Consider the following 23,087-nt stretch of genomic DNA (forward strand, 5'->3'; position numbering starts at 1 on the left):
ACCATTTGCCAGAAGATCCTTTCAGGTTCAGCTATCCACACCCACCTGTTAATCAGTTGTGCAGCGAGGCAATTACAATGGGAAAAGTCCCATTAGATGAGATTTAAGCTTCATTAGACTCCAAAGAATGGGGAATGTGACGAACATTTTTCAAAAAGGAAACCTGGGTACGAATTGTATGGCCCCAACGTGAAACGGTTAATTTATTCAGTAGCTGGACACAGGAATGGCATGTTCATGGACCATGTTGACAGGACAAAACGCTGAAACCTTTGGCAGAAAGCTAAAGTCAATAGCGAAGGCAAGTGAACACGGCCTGCAGAGCCCAGCAGGGAGGCTGCCGACGGGTGGCCCTTTGTCAGAGGCAGGAGACCCTCGGTCCAGAAGCTCAGAAGCAGCTGTGCCTTCAGGTAGAGAATTTCTGTTATTCCCATTGCTTCAAAAAATAGCAGGTTTTTAAAAAATTAAGTCTAGTTTTTACGTTATGAAGAAGCCACTAGTTTGTTTTGCCTGCCTATTTAGAAAGTGTTGAAGAAACTGGTGTTCTTATATGTGGACATATTTAAGTGTTAGCTATTTTAAACAAAGAATATTGACTGATTTAAAAATTAACAAATGCGCTTGAATATTTTGTGAGCTTTACTTGGGGAATCTGGAACGATATTATTGCCATTATTTACAATAATTTTCTTTCTGCTCAACTCAAGAGGATTCACAACTGTTGAGTTCCCTTCTACCACCTCCCTTTCCATAATTATGAACAACACAGGTGACAAATGAGCAATGAACACAAGTATTCCTCTGGATGTCTCAATTTGCATCTTGTGTCGAGTCCCGGGGCACACAATGTGTAGAAAACCCATGTTCTCTATATGGTAATTGTGTGCTGAGATTCACCATCCACATGTTGAGAAGAAACTCTACGTCACTTAGATTAAGGCTCATGTTCAGTAGCCCTCACCCAGCAGAGTCACACATGTGCTGCTTTCTCTTTTAGGATGGTTCCCTTCAGGCAAGCAGCTTATTTCATTTGCCTGTTTGCTACAGTCTCCTGTGGTGAGTGGATTATCTACAAAACATCCAGTTATGAGTGTGGGAGGGAAGTTAGGAAGGACCGGGCACCGCTGGAAAAAGCTACTGAACATAGAGCTCTGGGGAAGGAGCCAGGCCCTAATAAGTCAGGACGCGTCCTTTGAATGCTCAGTATTTCCCAGGCACCTCAGGGCAAGGAGCCCAGGAGTGGGAGTGCCTCTGGGTATGTGTTGGCAGAAACTTCTATTTGGAAAGGACTCCCTGCAAAGCAGCTCAAAAACAATCAGCCTTCTATCAACATTAGTTAAAAATCAACTCTGTCTGAATGTTCCAGAGTGCCAGGCATTTTAAAGTGCCTGCGTCCAATCTGAGTATCCTAACAGGTACACAGTACAGACTTTGATTCTTATAGGCAACCTGTGAACCATTTCAAAATTGTAAGTTCCTGGTTTAAATTCAATTCAGTAAGCCATCCATTTGAATAGCTCTAGTTTCAACAAACCAGTGGTTTTGACCTTATTTCTCTCTCTCCATGAAATTTTCACGAAATTAGGATAATTGTGGGCACTGTTTCCCATGAACCCTGGTAGAGCGGAGTTTTGTCTGTGCCGCCCTTAGGGGTGGATTTGGAGTCAATGTTGACTTAGGATGACGACACCACAGTGCTGTTGACTTATTTCTCAGATGTATGGCTAAGACAAACACCTCTTGGGTAAAGGTTGCATTTCTAAAGAGAGATCATTTCTTCAGGAAGAAGCTATGATTTTCTAAACCACAACTCCCCTCCATCTGTCCCCTCACTCTTCATTGTTCTGAGCCGTAATCATCACCACGTACAAATCCACTAGATGCTCAGGATTAGAAGCCAGAGATGCCCTGGACCATGGCCACCACAATTTTCTCTTTTTGGAAAAAAATTATATATATTCATGCTAGGAAAATGAAGGTGCAAGTAAGCAGAAAATGAGAAACTACATATTGTCTATAATCTCATCATTCAGAAATGGCTATTTTTAAAGGTGTTTTGTTTAATCTTTCATTTATTTTTCTACACATGTCTACTTACACATTTAACAAAGATGTTATTAATCATAGATATTTTTATTACTCACGTTTCCTATTTTTAGCTATCTTCTCATGTGAGTTGGTATGTCATATTATTTGCAGTTTAGTATTCCCCCCATTCATGTTATTTTTGTATGCAGATTTCTGCACACATATGCAGTTATTTTGGTAGAATAACCTTTTAGAAATAAGGTAGAAAGGTGTGGGTATTTTGGAAGGTTTCATGCTCTACATTGTGAAATTCACTTCCAGAAAGGCTATTCCTACTCTGACTTTCTCCCCAGTACATGGGAGGGATCATTTCCCCACTTAGGCTGACTGGAATATTCATCAGTTGTTCCTCTCCTGGCACCTCCTCACCTCTCTGGAGCAGTCGCCTAACTCATCTCTGGGAGACCGCTGCCTCCCAGTTAGGGTCCATGCGGTTGTGGCTGTGACCCAGGCAGGCCTGACCCAGTAAGTGCACACAGCCTGCTGCCTGAGGTGACCTGCTCAGAGCCACCGCCTGAGCAGGTCACACTAGAAGTGCACACTATTGTTTGCACTTCTAGAGATACTACTGATTTTTTTTTTCTTTTTTGCTTGCTTCATACTGGACTTGAGCTTAGGAGCACACAGAGGCCTAGGGTCTGACACAGTCTTGCCATTATGTGAAGCAAAGGCGACACCAAAACAGAACAATCGTCTGCAGACAAATGGTGTTATGATAGGGTCAGCTGAGCCCACGCCCAGGTCTGCCTGAATCCAGATTCCCCATGGACTCTGGGGTCTGAGCCCGTACATTTCCTTTGTTCTCAGTTACGTTGAACTTTGAACTAGGCTTTTGTTTTTTGGCTTTTTTTTTTATAATTTGCAACTAAAGTCAGTACCTCAACACAGAAAACTTAAATCATTTAAAATGTTTGCTACTCTGGTGAGTAAAATGGCATCTAGTTGGTTAAACTGGCCTGTATTTATGATTCTTAACATTTTCTCATGTACTTAATCAGTTGCTTGTTTTACTTTTGCAAATTACCTTTTCATATCCTTCACCCAATTTATAAAAATCAGAGTCCTTTTCTTCTCCTTATTGATTATGTAATTTTTTTAAAGAAAACCAAATAGCCCAAAGTCTATGGACACAGAGCCCAGTGTGATATAACGTAACTTTATGTTATGAGATCACTTGTGTAACATTGTTTTACAGACGCTCTAAAATACAATACAAAAAGCCTATCATCAAGTTGTCATCATCATCATCATCATCATCATCATCATCACCAACTTATGAGGATAAACAAGAACACTCACTAGAACTTTATTTCTGATTCTCTCCAAAGTTAGTGTATTTCTAGCTGCCTTACCTACGGCCAACTCACCTGGCAGTTGACAAAGGCTCAGGCCCCGAATGGAGGCTCTCAGGCTAACACCACTCATTGTGTGCACACTTTGAGCATTGAGATGGGGAAGGTGGTAGCTTAGTAATTATGAATCAGCCAAAAATACCAGTCATCTAAGAAGCAGGCCACTCCTGCATACTTGGCACTTGTATTCCCAGAAGCTCCCGCCTAAAGAGATCTCTGCTCTTTCTAAGTATAAACCTTACCCAAAGGCAAGTCATCTTAGCCACACCTCTGAGAGGGAGAGAAGCAATTTTGTTAGGTTGGGTGTCATAATAGAGCCCAGGGCTAGAATCCTCAGAGGGGTTGGACAGTGCAGAGGAAATTTAAACTTGAGTGTTAATGAAATGCATGTGTCTAAGCTGAAAGACAATACAAAAATAGACATGGTTAAACTTGAAGCGTGACTGCTGCCCTAAGCCATGGACAAAGTTGTTACGTGAATATCCTGTGGTTAACGGACAGTTGACCAGCCAGAGGGAATGCACTACTGGAGTTGGAAAAGCTTATTAAGCAGACTTTGAAGTGGGTCTTTCCAGGAAAACCCAAGAGTATAAGAGTAAAGATAACAACAATAATATGTGGGATGCAGGATATTTTAGAACTATGAACAATTCCAAACAGCAAATACCTCCAAATATATTTTCAGCTTGGCATATACATGCATTTGCTTAAATTACCTAAAAATAGTGCTTGTAGAAACTGAGCCAACACTGCCTTGCACTCATGCCTAAAGTAATAAATGCCCAATAACAGTTAATTTGCTTGATTAAACTGAGATGAGGAAGAACATTTAATATTGGACAATAAAAGGGAAGAAGATGGGAAGTCGAAAGGGCTGGGTTTATGTCCTGGACACTCATTAGCCCTGTGGATCATGGATAAGTCGGTGCTGCCCTGAAACCCAGTTACTTAACAGCTTTCTTAAAAAAAGAAAAAGTCAGATGCACCTGATCAAGCCTGTCTCTAGCTTCCCTTACAGAACTCTTGTGAGAATCTAGGTAGGGGGATGTTTGTTAAGAAAGTGTTTTAAAAAGAGACCATATATCATTATTTTTAAGACATGGTATTTTCATAGCATGTCAGGCAACAGGGAGAAGCCAAGCTAGGATTGAGTTTTCTTGGCAATAAGTTATGTGCAAATTATTATATGATTTAATAAAAAATCAACCCGTGTTTTTTTCATATAGAAGTACTCATAAAATGCCTTTGCATCATACCTTGTTCAAATAGTGGCCTTAATATGTTTCATTCTGCCTTTATACTTAAGGTCATGTTGCACAAATCTTTGGGAATTCTATTGGGGAATTAAGAAGCATCAGGACACAGATACATTTCTATTAAAAGCATTATTTGCATTTGTTCCAAATTAACGTGTTTTTTCAATGATGATATCACAGGATGCCTACCTCAACTATATGAGAATGTCTTCTTCAGAGGCGGGGATGTGACCGCCATGTACACTCCGAGCGCCCATCACTGCCAGGTCATGTGCACCTTTCACCCCAGGTGTTTGCTATTCAGTTTTCTCCCTGCAAGTATAACTAACAGCACAGATAAAAGGTAAGAGGTGATATTTCCTTATTGGGGAAGCCAGTCATTTTTCAAAATGGAAGCAGTTGTGTGCAAAGTGGTGCAGCATTTCACAGGGGTATGCTTCTCAAATGGGGTTCAAGGAATCACCTAGAGTGGATCTTACAAAAGTAATTTCTTAGGCTGACGCTCAGACCTACTGAACCAAAGTCACTTTGGCCTGAAAACTGCATCCTAAACAAGTGCTGCATTCACTTAAAGTAGTAGAAGCTAGTCATTTTCCATCAAAGGTTTATAAGAAAAATGCTTGTGAATCGTCAGGTGAAGCGATTGTTTCAAGAAAGGATTTAATAACCGGTGTACATTTCACCTGCACAAGGACTCATGGTCACAAGTGTAGAGAGCACAGTCCTAAGAAAATAGAATGGAAAGCAAGCATTTTGTTGAGAATATAATTGAATAAGATCCAGAACTTGTGACCTTGGGAGGGGCCTGGACTGAATGGTGCTTATAGTAAGACAGTTGGGTCATCTAGGGTACGTATGGGGAGTGAATATATATATATTTTTTCTTTTTTTATTGCTTAAAGTATTACAAATAGCATTACATATGCCTCCTTGAATGAATATATATTTTTAACTGGTAGTTTGGAAAAGTAAGAGCACTGAAAAAATATTACCTAATAACATTTTTAATGTTGCCTAAATACAGCCATAGTTTCATTGTACTTTTCTTTAATTTTGATCAATGTCCAGAATGAATGTATCTTCATCATTCCCATTTCCACATTTATAATACTTTTTTAATCTTCACTCTATTTGAATTTAAAAAATAATAGGAATTAGACAATAATCCTTTGATTCTAAGTGTTAAACTTGTACAGAAAAATCCAGATTTGATATGAGAGGCATTAACTTTTTAAATACTGTAAAAAGTTGAGCTAGGTTCTATAATCCTTCTGAATAATGACATTACCATTAAGATTGACAGTAAAGATGGAAAAAAGTCTTTCATCAGGTGTGGACTAGAAGGAGTTAATAAGTAAGCTAAACACCTTATGTAGATTCAACTCTCATGACTAACATAATTTCTTTTTTTTGTTGTTGTTAATTCTCACCCAAGGATATTTTTCCTTTTATTTTTTTTAGAGAGACTGGAAGAGATAGAGAAAGACAGAGAGAAATATTGATGTGAGAGAAACACATCGATTGGTTGCCTCCTGTATGTGCTCCCACCAGGGCCCGGGTCTGCAACCAAGGTATGTGCCCTTGACTGGAATTGAACCCGAGACCCTTTGGTCCACAGGCCTACACTCTATCCACTGAGCCAAACTGGCTAGGGCTATAATTTCTTTTTTGTTTAATTTATTTCAGAGAGAGAAAGAGAGAGGGATAGAAACATTAATGATGAGAATCATTGATTGGCTGCCTCCTGCACAGCCTCTACTGGGTATCAAACCTGTAACTGGGTTATGTGTCCTGACCTGGAATCCAACTGTGACCTCCTGAGCCACACAGATGAGGAGAAATCATTTCTTAAGTAAATGAAAGCATATATAAAAATAATCACTAGATAGGAACATAATTCCCCAAAAGTTTAGGACCTCAGGAACAGCTGTTAACTCTTTAATATGATTGACTTTCTTTACTTAAAAATGTGAATGTAAAGGAAAACAAGGCTGAAGTTAGGTATTCACAAATACCATTAAATATTATTGTATTGCCTCTAAGAATGTTCTTCCCAGCAAGTGTCAGGGAAGCTGCCCTGTTTTTCTTATTGCTGACTCTATTGATTAGTGTACAAAAATGCTAGACATTTCCTCGATGTGTGTTTATTACTCTACTTCCTAAGTGACGCTGCTTTTAAAAACAGGTTTGGTTGCTTCTTGAAAGACAGTGTTACAGGAGCTCTGCCAAGAGTGCCACGGAGAAGTGCCATTTCTGGACATTCCTTAAAGCAATGTGGTCATCGAATAAGTGGTAAGGTGTGGATTTCTCAGCTCAATTTGCATGAATAATGAGTCTCCCTAAGAGTAGCTTCTGCTCCAAGTCCATATTCCCACAGATATGTGGAAGGGAGCGCTGAGAAAGATGACAGAGAGGTGTAGTGCTCTGGACGTATCTTCTTGTCTTTAGTCCACACATGCTCAGTGAGCCTCTATTATTTATGAGGTTAGGACTACAGGGTAAGAGTTGCAGAAAGGAAATACACATCCAGATAGTGGTCTTTCCCTTGATTCCCAATAAGAATCTCAAAGAGAACTCAGAGGGGGTCATCCGAGTAGTTCTTCCTGATTCTCGCCCAGGACAGATGTTGTCATTTTTCCAGGGGGCATTTGACAGTGTTTGGAGATTTTTTTTCAGTTGTTACAACTTGGGGATAATGCTATTAGCATCCAGTGAGTAGATATCAGAGATACTGCTAAACATTCCACAAGGCACAAGGAAGACCTCCAGCAAAGATACTCTGCCCCAAATATCAACACTGTGGAGGTTAAGAAGCCCTGCTAAGCCCCTACCCTGAAGGGCTGGTTTCTGACATTCTTGCTAAAAATAACACTGCTTAGAAGAAACGTGAGGACTAGGAGGCCAGGAACTTCAATTCTGATGCTTGTTGCTACTAATGTCTTGGGAAACAATTCCCACCCTATCCTCATAAATTTAATGCAAATGACCTATAACTCTCACATGACTGATCAGAAAACAAAAAAGTACTGAAAAGATTCTCTTAACTGGTAGATTGGCAGAAACTAAAAGTAATCATGTGGGATCCTTCACCTCTGCTATTCTATGATTCCTGTCTGCAGTTAACCTCATAGTTTCAAATTTCAGATGTTTACAAACTTTCCTCCCCCATTAACATCACTCCCTCAGCACACATTTTGTGCCTGCAGTTTGTAAAGTAAGCAGCAGTTATAAACATGGTGGCCGGCCTCAGCCAATAGGAGGAGTACATTTCCTAATTTATAAGATCACATTTATATCTTCATATAATTTAGTGTAAATTATACAAGTAAGCATTATTTTTAATTATGGTATCATAGTGAAATTTAAAGAAAAACAATATTCTGCCTTTTCAATTCTCCTTATTGCTTCCCCACCCCGGCCATTAGTCTACTCACAGAGCTTGATTTATGTTATCTTTTAACTCTCCCTAAATAACTTTTAAAAAATTGAAGTGAAAAATGATTCCTGGCAAATGAAGATTCTAAACTCAGGACCAATTTTAGTTTAAAACATTTAGAAGTATGTTTATAGCTTTAAACTAACCATAAAGAAAAGTTTTGGTCTGGAAGTATCCCATCCCAAGCCTTAGCCTGTTTCTTTTCTCATATGCAGCAGAATTGATAAGATATTCTATTTCTACAATCTGCAAACTCCTGTGTGTGTGAAGCACCGTGAATAGTCCATGGTCCTGCCCACCTCAATATATTTTTTTTCTAATACTTTGTGTATTTTCTGTCAGTCCCACCATTAAATCCAGTTTTAGGACTTTTTCAACCTTACCTCTTAGAAGTGAAACAATACATATAATAGATATTTTTTCTTTAAGGAAAAACAGAACCTAACTCATAAATTTGGTTCACTGTCTGTAAAAAAAAATTATCTATCTTTTGTTTTATATAAGATACATTTTAATTGGAAGGGTGGTTAAGTGGAATTTAAGAAAATTAAAAGCAAGAAGGGAAATGGTTTCACCATGTTTGTAAAGAACTCTCCACATTTTATGATAATGATGTAACATACAGATGTCAATCACAGGGCTTACAGATGCAATTTGCAACCAGAGAGGAGCAGTTGAAAACCGAGGGATAGGCAAAGAGATAAGATGCTCCTTCACTCAACGCAAGAGGTCAAGGCTTTACTGAGGCAACTGCCTAGCACACAGTAGCAGGGCCTCACTGCTACTGCCTCATCTCCCACTGCTCATTGACCATTTCAGGGAAGTATTACCTGTATTGCTGCATATACCTTGCAGTTTTAGAAGGAAAGTAACCCCTCTCTATGCTAGTACTCTAACACATATTGGAATGTGTTTATTTTAAGCAGTTTGATCTTTTAATGATGTAATAAAAATTCAAAATCCCCTAATGAATAGGGCAGTTGCCACAACCAGAATATCACCCTTCAAAACTACACTGCCCAAATTGATGATCTGCTTCTAGAAGGGAAACTGAATTTGCTCTATGCATCTTATTTGTACAGCTTGCCACAGAGACATTTATGAAGGAATTGATATGAGAGGAGTCAATTTTAATGTGTCTAAAGTTGAAAGTGTTGAAGAATGCCAAAAAAGGTGCACCAATAACATTCACTGCAAATTTTTCACCTATGCCAGGCAAACATTTCACAATGTGGAGTACCGGTGAGCAAAATTCAGTGTTTGTTCTTTACCAGAGTGATTTTATGATTGAACTAGAGGCCTGGTGCATGAAATTCCTGTACTTGGGGGAGGGGAGGTCCTTCAGCCCGGCCTGTGTCCTCTTGCAGTTTGGGAGCCCTTGGGGGATGTCTGACCACTGGCTTAGACTCGCTCCCCTGGGGAGTGGGCTGGCAGTCGGACACCCTTAGTGCTGCCACGGAGGTGGGAGAGGATCCCGCCACTGCCGCTGCACTGGCCAGCTGTGAGCCTGGCTCAAGGCTTCTGGCTGAATGGTACTCCCACTGTGGGAGCACACTGACCACCAGGGGGCAGCTCCTGCCCCCTCGTGGTAAGTGCACGCCATAGTGACCAGTCTTTCCGCCGTTCAGTTGGTTTGCATATTAGCTTTTTATTATATAAGATTGCATGCTTCTTAACCTTTTTTATTTTCCAACTGAAAACTAAACAGGGCTTTTAGACCTAAGCACTCTCCTTATACACTTACTTTTGGTGTCATTTTTCCCTGAAGAGAGTAATTTTCATTTGGTTCACAGATAGCCGTGCTTGTGGAATGAAGGTTCAGTAGAAAAATGTCTTATAGAATAAGGTCTCTCACTCCATTCTCACCTTAACCTTTCCTCTGCAGAGGAGGAGGATGTCTATTTCATTATCAGTCATTGTTTAGATTGTTTTGTTTATTTTTCACAAACCATGGAGCATTTCAACATGAAATGGATGGCTGTGTGGACCTTGCAGTGTAGGAAGTGAAGTAACCTATTTCTCCACCTTCAGGAACAGCTGCCTATTAAAGCACAGTTCAACTGGAACACCGACCAGTATAAAGGTGCTGAAAAACGTGGCATCTGGATTCTCCCTGAAGTCCTGTGCACTCTCAGAAATTGGTAATCCCATGGCTTCTCTTTCACTACGTCATTGTAGTAGGCAGAATAAGAGCTCTCCAAATGAGTTCACAACCTATGATTATGTGACCTGATAGGGCAAAGGGGGCTTTGTAGATGTGACTAAGTTCAGGACTTTGACATTGGAAATGATTCTGGATTATGTGGATGGGCCCAGTGAAGTGACAAGCTTCCTTATAAGAGAAAGAGGGAGGGAGAAGGATCAGTCAGAGAGAGAGAGAAAGAGAGATTTGAAGATGGAGGAAGGGTCCATGAGCCAAGGAATGCAGTGGCCTCTAGAAGGAAAAGGCTAGGGAAGCCCTGACAATATGCTGATTGTAGCTCAGTAAGACCCATTTCAGACTTCTCCTCTCCAGAACTGTGGATAATAGATGTGTTGTTCTAAACCACTAAGCTGATGGTCATCTGTTACAGCAACAATGGGAGGCTAGTGCAATGATACGTCAGAGAAAGCTAGAGGGTCATTTCTTGGTGGTGTCCATTGTCTATTCAAGTGACTCTAGCATAAGGAATCCATGAAACCCTGTGGTTTCAGATATACAAGTAATTTCAGTTTGAATTATCCAGGAAATTGCCATGACATTCTACCTTATTTAGCCTATCATGGTGGAAATGATAAGTTGTGATTGAAATCAAATCATTGATAGCCAATCCTACAAAGTATCAAGTGACAACTCTGTGCCAAGCCCTGTGGTGGGTGCTGGGCTAGGACCCCTCCGTGAAAGATTGGGAACTCAGCAACAATGCATTTCTCTTCTTATTTGTTCCTTCTCTTCTCCAGAACCACCCTCCCCTCTCCCCTGATGTGTACCAGATCTATTGGTTCAAATGGTACTGATTTTTAATTTTTAATAGGAATATCTTTTTCTGTTTCTTCAAGAGTGATATTTTAATATAGTATATATTTTTCATAGCTTTTAGAATTTGATATATAATTTACATAATATAAATTTAACCCTGTTAAGATCTATGATTCAGTGGTTTTCACTGTCTTCACAAAATTGTTCAACACTGACCACTATGCAGTCCCAGAACATTTTCTTTTTTTGGGGGGGGAGGGGGGTGCTCGTCTGGGATATGAATCCCAGAACATTTTCATCATCGCCAAAGAAACACTGAATCCAATAGCAGTCATTCTCCATTCAGGGTGTGACTGACAATTTATATTGCTACTTCAAAAGAGGATAACCAGGAGGGTAAGATATCTAGAAGTGATGGGCAATTTAAAAAATGGTTAAAGGAGTAAGCTAAAGATATTTCACCTGAAAAAGAGCCAGATGACTGTCTTAACTTTTTCTGTGTTTTGATGATCTGCCATTGGGAAAGGGATTAGTTTAATTGGTGTGGTTTTGTAAGAGAGATCTAGGTAAATGTTATCATGAAGAAAATAAGAAAAGTTTCTAATACTAAGAGTGGTTCAGAAAGAAATGGCCTTTGTCATTTGGTAGTGAGCTCCTTATCAATGTAAATGTCTAAGTAAAACTTAGACAATTTGTTGGGGATACCTTTGAAAGGATGTAATTATAGCATGGATGACCCATAAGTTCTCTCCCAGCTTCAAGAGTCTATTAAAGATCTCAATAGTTGAGGTCTAATTTCCGAGCCTGCCTCTTTGAAGATAATTATGTTATGAAGGGTACTCTCTCCTCATCTAATTTAGTGCATTTAAATTAAATGTTTTCTCTCTCCAATAATTGCTATCATTGTTATTTAACTTCTATAATTTTAATAGAATTTATGTGCTATCAAACTGAGTACAATAATATAAACACAAAATGTAATTCAAAATAAGATTAAATAAGAATAATGAAAGTGGATTTTCTTCTGTTCTAATTTTATTGGGCACATGGCATTTTTGTTAGCTAACTGATACTTTTCTTTCTTATTTTTAAATGTGTTTTTATTGATTTCAGAGAGGAAGGAAGAGGGAAAGAGAGAGAGAGAAACATTAATGATGAGAGACAATCATGGATCAGCTGCTTCCTGCATGCCCTCTACTGGAGATTGAACCCACAACCTGGGCATGTGCCCTCATAGAGAATGGAACCTTGACCTTCTGGCTCATAAGTTGACAAAAACCACTAGACCACATTGGCAGGGGCTGATATTTTTCTTAATCTGTTTTTATTAAAATCTTTTGCACAATACTCAAGACAATATAACACAAAACCTCATGTTTCTAAGGCCTGGAATTCAGGGTCAAGGTAATATAAAGAAAATATGAACCAATGCTGAGTAACCTATATATTTTGCATTGGTTAGAATAGAGCTAGGAGCATAGGTTGAGCTATTTTATTTCTCTGACATAGGAATCTGTCTTGTATAAGAGTTAGACCAATTTTCCCTTCTTTCAAATGGCAAACAAGGTTGGGGAGATGTTGACATTTTTTTACTTAAGATGTTTAGTGCTGTGAATAGCCATAATTTCCTTAGTTGTGATGACCAAGTATATGTACATTTAGCGTTGCGTCATTTCCTGAGTAGCACCTTCCCTCTGTGAGTTCACAGGCTGCCACATGAACATGTTCCAACATACGGCATTTTCGGATGTGGACGTTGCCAGAGTCATCACTCCAGATGCTTTTGTCTGTCGAACCATTTGCACCTATCACCCCAACTGCCTCTTCTTCACTTTCTATACCAATGCCTGGAATGTAGAATCGCAGAGGTGAGTTGGAATGTGTAGCCTTTGCTGCTGTCCTGTCATTGCTTTTATTTTATAGTTTTGAGTTTTTAAAAGTTTGGTTCATTTCCCTCAACATGCTGGACACCCAGCACTGAAGTAGATACTTTTCTGCCAGGTGCAAATTAGTTAGGAGATTAGCAGACTTCTGTACCCACCTCCTCTCACTCATCATACCATGGAGTCCAGGGACCAGCCACAGAAAAAGAAGGATCGGATCCCTTTCTTACTGATCTTATTGCTTTGTATCACTCACGGGGAGCATATTCTTCAAGCACCTCATTCTAACTCCTCTCTTTCAGAAACCAGAGCCCTGCTTATCCTGACCAAGGTTCTGGTTGACCTGTTTACCCTCAGATAACCCACCCTTTTCTTTGTATACGATAGGGAGCTAAGAGAACAGTATCTAGGCCTGGCCGGCGTGGCTCACTTGGTTGGGCATTGTGCGTCCAGGGCACTGAATGATTGCGGGTTCAATTCCCAGTCAGGGCACGTGCTGGGTTGTGGGCTCAATCCCCAGTGGGGGGCGTGCGGGAGGCAGCCAATCGATGTTCTGCTCTCACATCGATGTTTCTCTTTTTTTAAAAATAAAAAAAGTATCTAGTTATATAATAGTGTCAGCAGCATAAATCCCCAGAATGTGTTCTTTGTTCTCTCTTTTTTTTCAACCAGTCCTGCAGTCTGAATTAGTTTGAAGAGACTCTCTCAGAAGAATAAAATTGGCAGGGTGCTGTTTTTTTAATTGGGTGCGATTTTCTTTCCCTTGCTTTTTTTTTTTTTTTTTTTTTTTTTAAATAGAAATGTGTGTTTACTTAAGACTTCCAAAAGTGGGACACCAAGTTCCCCGACTCCTCAGGAAGACACCGTGTCTGGATATAGCCTTCTAACCTGCAAACGAACTTTGCCTGGTAATGTTTCAGTCATCTTACATATAATGTGACTGATTTTATTATCTTCAAGTAACAGTGATGAAACAATCCTTAGTGTACTTGAAACTTGTGTAAATGTGGTTTATTGCTTTTTGCATGTTATATCTTCTTATGTTTATATCCACCACAGAGCCCTGCCATTCAAAAATTTATGCAGGAGTTGATTTTGGAGGGGAAGAATTGAGTGTGTCCCTTGTTAAAGGAGCCAGGGGTTGCCAGGAGACCTGTACGAAGATGGTGCGCTGTCAGTTTTTCACGTACTCTTTACTCCCAGAAGACTGTCAAGGAGACAAGTTAGTGAGAGGTTATTTTTCCAAGATAGTCGGCAAGACGATTCCATGAAATGTCCCCGCTTGTGAGGGTTTACCCTTTGTTCTGATCATTTCATGCAGGTGTAAGTGTTCCTTACGATTATCTTTGGATGGCTCTCCGACTAGAATCACATACGGGATGCAAGCGAGCTCTGGCTATTCTTTGAGGTTGTGTCGAAGTGGGGATAGCTCCGGTGAGTGCACCCATGTTCCCATAGAGCTGTGAAGGGCCATCTGCATTGTCCTCATAGCTTGCGGAGCCTTAATGTGATGGAATTCTGTATCTTTCTTTCTGGGCTGAGGAGGACTCCCACTCACCTCTGATTCCAGCCTTTAACTTCAACACCCTCTTTCCAGTGTGCACGACAAAACCCAGCGGACGCATTGTGGGAGGAACCAATTCCTCTTGGGGAGAGTGGCCCTGGCAGGTCAGCCTTCACGTGAAGTTGGCAGCCCAGAGCCACGTGTGTGGAGGGTCCATCATTGGAGACCGGTGGGTCCTCACTGCTGCCCATTGCTTTGATGGGTAAGTTTTGGCTTCTTGTTATCCAGGGTCCTAGCTTGCTTTTTTGTTTTGAAGAGTCTAGAATTGATTTCTCAATCATCATGTCAGTTTCTGAATGGAAGATTATTCTATTTTAAAGCAGAGAAGATATTAGAAATGTTTAACAAGTAGTAGAAGCTGAGCACTGACCAGTCTGAACCATGAGACCAAAGTGAGGTGTGTTAGCAGTCTTCTTCAAAGACGGTTTTTTCAGGCCCATGGATGCACAGATGTACTAAATAATATTAATAGTAAGTAGAAAAACAAAAATGCAATAGTTTGTTACTCTATTTTAAGAAATATATTCTGATATACTATTTCTACGTTATCAGGCAAATAGTAGACTTGACAGGATTTTAAAATTTTAAAACACTTAGACTTTGTCGTTAGAACAGGGCTTCACTCCCAGCTCTGCCACTTGGCAGAGGTCTGACTGCCCTTGGGGAATTGTAATTCTCTCTTTCTTTTTTCTGCCTGTAAAATATGAATAACAATAGTGTCTAATTCATAAGGTTACTGGAAGGATTGAGTGACACACTTGAAATGCTTAGTACTATACCTAGAACATAAAGTTACTCAAATATAAGCTTTGAATAAAAAAGAGTACAAAGGACAAAGCATGTGAATGAGCAAAAGAGATACTAGCGGCCCTAAAATAAAAGGCTCTTGATATCTTTCAAAAAGTGTTATTGTTTTCATAGAATTCCGCACCCCACCTCCCTTCCCCATTATAAAATTACTGTGAGCCCGGCTGGTGTGGTTCAGTTGGTTGAGTGTTGCCCATGCACCAATCCATCACTGAATGATTCCTGGTCAGGGCACATGTGGGTTCGACCCCTTGTAGGGGGCATGCAGGAGGTAGCCTATCGATGTTTCTTTTTAAAAATATATATATTTTTATTGATTTCAGAGAGGAAGGGAGAGGGAGAGAGAGAGAACCATTAATGAAGACAGAATCATTGATCGGCTACTTCCTGCACGCCCCCTACTGGGGATCAGGTCCACAGCCTCAGGCATGTGCCCTTGACTGGAATTGAACCCAGGACCCTTTGGTCCATAGGCCAACACTCTATCCACTGAGTCAAACCAGCTAGGGCCGATTGATGTTTCTTATGGATGTTTCTATCTCTTTCCTTCTTACTCTCTCTTTCTCTCTCAAATCAATAAAAACATATTAAAAATAAAAATAAATAAAAGTTACTGTGAACCAGCATTCAGGATACTGCTGCTGAAATATAACAGGAAGAGGCAACATTGAACAGAGCCAGGCTCCCCCAGTCCCCACAGCAGCATGAGTCTCAGGTAGGGCTCTGCTCCCAGGGGGTTGCTAGGGGAAGGCTGCTGGCCTGGCTGGAAAGACTTTGTAAACAGAAGTAGTTGTTCCACTTTTTACTAAATTAACCCAATTTGGGACCAAGAATTTTCATCCTTTTTCCCCCCCAGCTTTATTGAGACATAATTGACAAGCAACATTGTGTAAATTTAAGGTGTACAGTATCATGATTTATATATGTAACTAACACATTATCACCTCATGTAGTTATAATTTTTTGTGAGTGATGAGACCTTTTAAGATTTACTCTTTACTTTCAAGTATGTAATACAGTGCAGTTAACCACGACAGTAGTCACCTTGCTGTACATTACATTCCCAGACTTTATTTGTCCTATAACTGAAAGTTTGTACCCTTTGACCTACCCCTCCCTTTACTCCTCAGGCAACCACCAATCTGCTCTGTCTCTCTGAGTTAAGGATTTTAGATTCCACATATAAGTGAGATCACACAGTATTTGTCTTTCTCTGTATGATTTATATCACTTAGTGTGATGCCCTCAAGTTTCAGCCATGTTGTTGCAAATGGCAGGATGCCCTTCTTTTTAAGGCTGAATAATCCGTTGTATACACCACATGTTCTTTAGCCACCCATCTGTGGATGGACACTTAGGTTGTTGCCATGTCTTGGCTGTTGAAAATAATGCTGCAGTGAACACAGAGGTGCAGATGTCTCTGAGAGATGGCGATTTTGTTTCCTTCTGATACATACCCAGAAGTGGGATTGCTGGACCATACGGTTCCATTTTTATTTTCTTGTGGAACCTCAGAGTGTTTTTCATAGTGGCTGCACCAGTTTACGTCAAGAATTTTCATTTTGAAGGCTCAGTGTTGTGTCTATTTATAAGAGCTAGATTTTTTTCTTGTCTTGCACCACTCATAATAAAAATGTCCATATCTTTACACAAAATAAGACTGCTATAATAATTTTAGGTTTACTTTGTATATGTTCAGATTTAAAGAGTTGATTTAAATGTTCATACTTCCCAAAATAAAATAGATAGATTGTGAATGGCCCTGAAGTCCTGCTTCATTTGCCCTCTTAGAGGGGCTTGTGAAACTCAGCCTGACTCCCCGGCAGCTCTGAGTGTCCCTGAGGAGTTGCTCTCAGGACTGTGCGCTGAGCAGGGCTTTCCAGGATCAATTTCTGTGGTGTCTCCCGACCAGTTTCTCCCAGAATGGGACGGTAACGCTGTTGTACTTTCACTCACGCCAACATGAAGTCATTACAGAAATGTGTGTTTTCAGAGATCCAGGACTGCTGGGTGGGCAATGATAAGTCGCAGAGGGGGGGTTAGGTAAGTAGAAACACGTCACACGTAGCATTCTCTTCCTAGTTTTTTGTTTTGTTTTGTTTTTGTTAAAGGTAAAGGGAAGGAAAAAAGACCAGTATCCAATACCAGCCTCTCTAGTTTCAAATAGATGTTTATTTTTCTCCCCTAGGCTCAACTTTGTGGATATTTGGCGCATTTATGGAGGCATTTTAGATTTGACAGAGATTACAAAGGAAACACCTTTCTCACAGATAAAAGAGATTATTGTTCACCACAATTATAGCATCTCAGAAAATACTAATGATATTGCCTTGATAAAGCTCGCGGCTCCTTTGAATTATACTGGTACGTAACACACTCAAGGAGACATCCAGTTGAATGGCATTGGTTTACGTTTTCACATCGATTTGAGTGAGAGGGCAGAATCTGCGGAGACTGTCTTCATTTTCTGGTTGGTGGAGTTGGGGAAAAGGTGAAGCTTGCCAGGGCAGATAAGACCTGTGGCTTGACATAAAAGTCTCCTCTATGTAGGAGCAAGAAATGTTCATTAGTTCCCACAGGTAGGGATACAACTGCTCAGACATTATGGAAGTAATAGACGTAGAAGTGTCTTTGCCATCTGGGAAGCATGGCTTCCTTTAACTGGGGGAGAAGAATTAGCATTGCTCTGGGCTGAGGCTTATTGAGTCTATGGGGGCAAGTGGGGCATTAATAAATTTTCAGGTGTAACTTGAGCAGAGGAGAAACTGATGGAGGAGGCAGCTCTGGGAAGTCAGTCGGCGGTTGTGGGAGGTGCTGCCTTTCAGGTACAAACAATGCCCCACAGTTGCTGAAGGTGTGCTGTGTCCATGGACAATTCCCCGACCTTGAGCAAGTTGCTTTTACTTCTTAGCACCTCAGTTTTCTCATTTATGAAATGGGCATGATAATTACCCCATGGTGCTGTTAGAATAATTAAGTCAGCTCATAAGTTAAAGCATTTAACTTGGTGCCTGAAACAGTGTTAGACACTCTATTCCCATTAAAAGTATCATATACAGAATAAGAGGCAGAACTTCTAAACGCCTTTGACTGTAAATTTGAATTCTGAGGTTCTTCATTTAATACAGAAAATGTAATAAGGAAAATGTCCTGTGAAAATGACTTTGATGGTGAGAAATTTTCTTGAATCATTGACCTTAGAAATTGGGCAGGAGGAAAAAGGGTTTTTCTTCTTAGTGCTACTCCATAGTAAGAGAATATGGGGGAAAGAGTGTACTTTTAAAGTATCTATGACTTTAACTAAAGTCTAATTTTAAAATTACTTTTCAGAATTCCAAAAGCCAATATGCCTCCCTGCCAAACATGATACAAACACAATTTATACCAACTGTTGGATAACGGGATGGGGCTACACAAAGGAGCGAGGTACAGTGTGACATTGTAAATGTTGTTCCTAAAGCAAGTCTCATATGTTAAAGCACAGGGTGTGGATCAGTTCAATCTGCCCCTAAAATTATATCCAAACGCATGGTCTTTCCAATCGATTGATTCTCAAGTATTTGTTCAGTGGCTCTTGAGAAGATGCATTTTTGCCTGGACCTGGAAGAATTAATCAGATAAACTTTTGAGCACCTTACTCTATCACAGAGGTTCTCAACCTGTGGGTCACGACCCCTTTGGAGGTTAAATGACCCTTTCACAGGGGTCGTCTAAGACCATCGGAAAACACATATATAATTACATATTGTTTTTGTGATTAATCACTATGCTTCAATTATGTTCAATTTGTAACAATGAAAATACATCCTGCATATCAGATATTTACATTATGATTCATAACAGTAGCAAAATTAGAGTTATGAAGTAGCAATGAAAATAATTTTATGGTTGGGGGTCACCACAGCATGAGGAACTGTATTAAAGGGTCACGGCATTAGGAAGGTTGAGAACCACTGCTCTATAATGAAGATCATTTGTTTGACTTCACATAAAGGATTGGTCCCACAAAGGACTAACAATCCCACTGAAGCCCATCCTGTTAGTAGTATTAATAATGTTCCTATCTCCCAATGACACTGTTTCCTCTTGATATTCATGACCAGGAATCTAGGCAGGCACATCATCTCTCTGAATGGCACGCTTTTAATCTATTTTTTTATTCATCTCTCCTGCAATCTTGATAAAGCCTATGGACCACTTCCAGAATGATGTTTTTAAATGCTTAGATAAAAACATATAGGATTACAAAAGCAACCAATGAAATTGCAAGACAGTTATCAAAAGTACTTTTTAAAAGATATAACATAGTCACACATGTGTTTCTTTATTAATATATTAAATAGTGAGTTGTTCTAATAACTACCACAATTTGAAATTGTGATGAGCACAAATGATCATTTCAGTTATCTGTCGCAAGTGCAATGTGACTGAAACATATTTGCAATTTGGAGTGATGGGAAAGGCAGAGGTATGGCTAATACTCCTGAGATAGTTGCCTACACTCACAATTGAAGGGAGTGTTAGACTTCAGTTAGAGGTTGGTGAAAAGAAGAATGTATTTTTCCTCTATCCAAGTTTATGGACAATGTGAATTCTTTCTATGGGCCCTAGGTTAAGAACACCTGCTTATGAATACTTGGGGCACTTCAATTGCCCTTGAAAATTTCAGGAAACCAGTCATTCTTTCCTTCCAAAATGATGTTCCTGATAGACATAATAAGGAACACTATATATAATCACTCTTTGCAAAAAGAGATAGCTTGCCAAGCTCTCTCCATCTTTCCTAATTTAGTCCTTCATTCAACTAATTCAAATTTTTCAGATTTTTTACTAGTCAAGATAGGAAGATTTAAAAGTAACTTTAACTGGACACTGGTAGAAAAATCCTATCTAATAAAGAGGGAATATGCAAATTGACTGTCATGCAATCACAAAGATGGTGGTGTCCACAGCATAGGCTGGGTTTCCATAACACAAGATGGCTGCACCCACAGCGGAGGCTGCGTTCCTGTAATGAGTCTTAATGACCAATCAGCAGGGACCTGAGGCTGCGAGGAGCTGGGCCAGGGCAGTGGACTTGAAGCTGTGCCCCCTGCCTGCAGGGGCTTGACAGAGGACCTCATGGTTCGCCCCCAACCCCCAGGGGACCTCAGGCTGCTCCCTCCACCCAGCGGGGCTTGATGAGGGCCCTGAGGCTGTGCCCCTCACCCAACGGGGCTTGAAGGGGGACCTGAGGCTGTGCCCCCCACCTGGTGGGGCTTGATGGGGGACCTCAAGATGTGCCAACCCCCTCCCCAGCCCAGACTGGGGGTCCTCAGGCCATGCCCCCTGCCCTGGTGCTGGGCCAGGGGACCTCAAGGTGCACCCCCTGCCCTGGTGCTGGGCTGGGGGACCTCAGATTGCACCGCCTGCCCTGGTGTAGGGCTGAGGGACCTCAGGCCATGCCCCCCACCCCAGCATCAGGCTGGGAGACCTGAGGGTGTGCTGGGGGACCTGAGGTTGTACCCCCCACCCAGTAGGGCTTGAGAAGGGTGGGGACAGCCAGGATTGGATCTCACCCAATGGGGGTGGGGCCAGCTGGGTCTGGGTCTCATGTGATTTTGAAGCGCCAAGGGTGGGCAGGGACTTGACTTGACTTTGGTTCCCATGGCGCACCCCAGACTCTGATAGGAGGAAGATTTTCATATACATTTTATTAATTTTCTTTTATCTCTGACACTTTTATTACAGAGAAGGGGCAAATAGCAATATTAAAATATTTCCTCTAATTAATCCTTTTTAATGGGCACAAATTTTGTGCACTGGGCCATGAGTTTGTAAATAAACTGTTCTTCATGGAAAATGCTGACTTGCTTTTACTTGAAGAACAAAATGCTCCTCTATTGCCAGAGATTTGGTTTATTTTTTTAGTTATATATTTAAAGATTATCATTTTTAATATATAAAACAAAACTACAAGGTAAGAGCTTCAGTTTTTTAGATTGTAGGCAAGAGGAAGGAATTTCTGAGAAACTTCTATTGGATGAGAGAATGGCAGAGAATATGGAAGCAAAATCTCTGGTTAGTCTTGCATCTGGAGTTGTTCTAACACAGCATCAGAGGCCAATAAAGGGTACAGTCCCCCTTCTCTTCCTGTGTGTGTGTGTGTGTGTGTGTGTGGTGTAATTCTCCCTTCTCACCTTTAGTATGTATATGCAAAGGAATGGCCTTAATGCAAAGTTCATCATTCTGATTGATTTGCTTTAAGACTTCATTCTTATTTTCACATTTATTGTATTTCCTCCTTCTGAAGTTATATATTGGTTACTTCATAGGTGAAGTCCAAAATATCCTTCAAAAGGCAAATATTCCTTTGGTTACAAATGAAGAATGCCAGAAAAGATATAGAGATTATGAAATAACCAAAAAGATGATCTGTGCTGGCTATAAAGAAGGGGGAAAAGATGCTTGTAAGGTAATGCCTTCTGTTATAATAATCATGCAAACTTGAGAAAATCCATTTCAAAATATATTTTCTAATAGAATATGTCATTATAGTTTTTTAAATCAGAGTTAAATGGTCTTATCATTTCATCCATAGCCTCTAAAATTATACACATATATAATTTATATAACATATGTTACAATCTGTGCAGGAACATGCTATATTTAAAGGAGGACAATTGTACATACAATAATTGTACTAAAATGTAAGAATATTAAGCTTATTTTTTAAAATGTTTTTATTGCTTTCAGAAAGAGGAAGGGAGAGGTAGAGAGGAATAGAAGCATCAATAATGAGAGATAATCACTGATTGGCTGAATATTAGGCTTATTTGACAGTGGAATGAAGATGTCAACATTTCTTCGTTGGACAATACATTATTGAATTGCATAATTTTCACCACGTTCAACAGCTAATGAGCCATATGAGATGCCTGAAAATCTATAAGAAATCAGACTTGTGTGGTGTGTGTGGTGTGACTACAGAATGTTAAAGGCACATCTGTCATAACCTTCTCTCATTTTCTTTTTCTGCCCACTGTGACACAGGGAGATTCAGGTGGCCCTTTAGTTTGTAAACACCATGGAATATGGCATTTGGTGGGCATCACCAGTTGGGGTGAAGGCTGTGGCCGCAAGGAACAACCAGGTGTCTACACCAAAGTTGCTGAGTACGTGGACTGGATTTTAGAAAAAACACGGGGAAGCGATGGACAGTCTCTGATGAAGTCACCGGCGTGAGGAAGCTCCTCAGAGGTGGGGAGAAGCCCAGTCTGAACTGTAAGTTTTGCAACGTGGGTTTCATTCAAACACTGAGCCTTGGGGCTCTGATCTGCAGAACCATGAGAGTGGTATCTACCTCGAGTCCCTGCCACAGGGATAAAAAGAGACACAGCAAACAACGGGGCTAAGGCTGATGGCTCACAGAGGCATGCTTCCAGTATTTGCTAATCCCACTAAACATGGAGATAACACCTGAATGTCTCCACAATTGTTTGGTGTGAAATAAAATGGTGAAAGAGTGTGATTAAAGAGTGTTTTTTCTCCGATTGTGAAACAGAACCAAAGAAAACAGTTCAGAATCTAGCACAATGCGTGGTGCCATTCTAACTTCCCTGCTTGTCTGGAACTCAGTATATCTCAGAGATAACAATTCTCTGTGCATCACCCACGGGGTCATTAACCCTACCACTGCCCGCCTTATTGGGGGTGAAGCGCCAGTAAGGTTGGGGTTTCCTGGACAAGTGCAAGGGAAGAAA

General features: G+C 40.4%; 1 protein-coding gene across 2 annotated transcripts; it reads left to right on the forward strand.

The window, feature by feature from the left end:
- The first annotated feature begins 358 nt into the window (after positions 1–358).
- On the forward strand, positions 359–22,860 carry KLKB1 (kallikrein B1). Of its 2 annotated transcripts, XM_070407366.1 has the most exons (15): positions 359–410; positions 998–1,056; positions 4,877–5,039; positions 6,882–6,988; positions 9,215–9,374; positions 10,164–10,273; positions 12,800–12,959; positions 13,773–13,882; positions 14,034–14,196; positions 14,296–14,408; positions 14,572–14,740; positions 17,534–17,709; positions 18,676–18,771; positions 21,660–21,799; positions 22,378–22,860. In XM_070407366.1, the coding sequence occupies exons 2-15, from the start codon at positions 999–1,001 to the stop codon at positions 22,567–22,569; spliced, it is 1,917 nt and encodes a 638-aa protein (XP_070263467.1). In that variant the 5' UTR covers positions 359–410; position 998; the 3' UTR covers positions 22,570–22,860. The 2 variants fall into 2 exon arrangements, with proteins under 2 accessions (XP_070263467.1, XP_070263468.1); XM_070407367.1 differs by lacking the exon at positions 18,676–18,771.
- The last annotated feature ends 227 nt before the right edge of the window (positions 22,861–23,087 follow it).

This window comes from Myotis yumanensis, unplaced genomic scaffold, assembly GCF_028538775.1.
Source record: "Myotis yumanensis isolate MYYU_CA2020_CCGP unplaced genomic scaffold, mMyoYum1.0.hap1 SCAF_3, whole genome shotgun sequence".
Classification (NCBI taxonomy): Eukaryota; Metazoa; Chordata; class Mammalia; order Chiroptera; family Vespertilionidae; genus Myotis; species Myotis yumanensis.

Excerpts from the sequence above, each read along its gene's own strand:
- KLKB1 (XM_070407366.1), top strand. The coding sequence starts at position 999 with ATGGTTCCCTTCAGGCAAGCAGCTTATTTCATTTGCCTGTTTGCTACA. Across the intron at positions 1,057-4,876 it reads GTTTGCTACAGTCTCCTGTG|GATGCCTACCTCAACTATAT; the intron begins GTGAGTGGATTA and ends ATGATATCACAG. Across the intron at positions 5,040-6,881 it reads ACTAACAGCACAGATAAAAG|GTTTGGTTGCTTCTTGAAAG; the intron begins GTAAGAGGTGAT and ends TTTTAAAAACAG.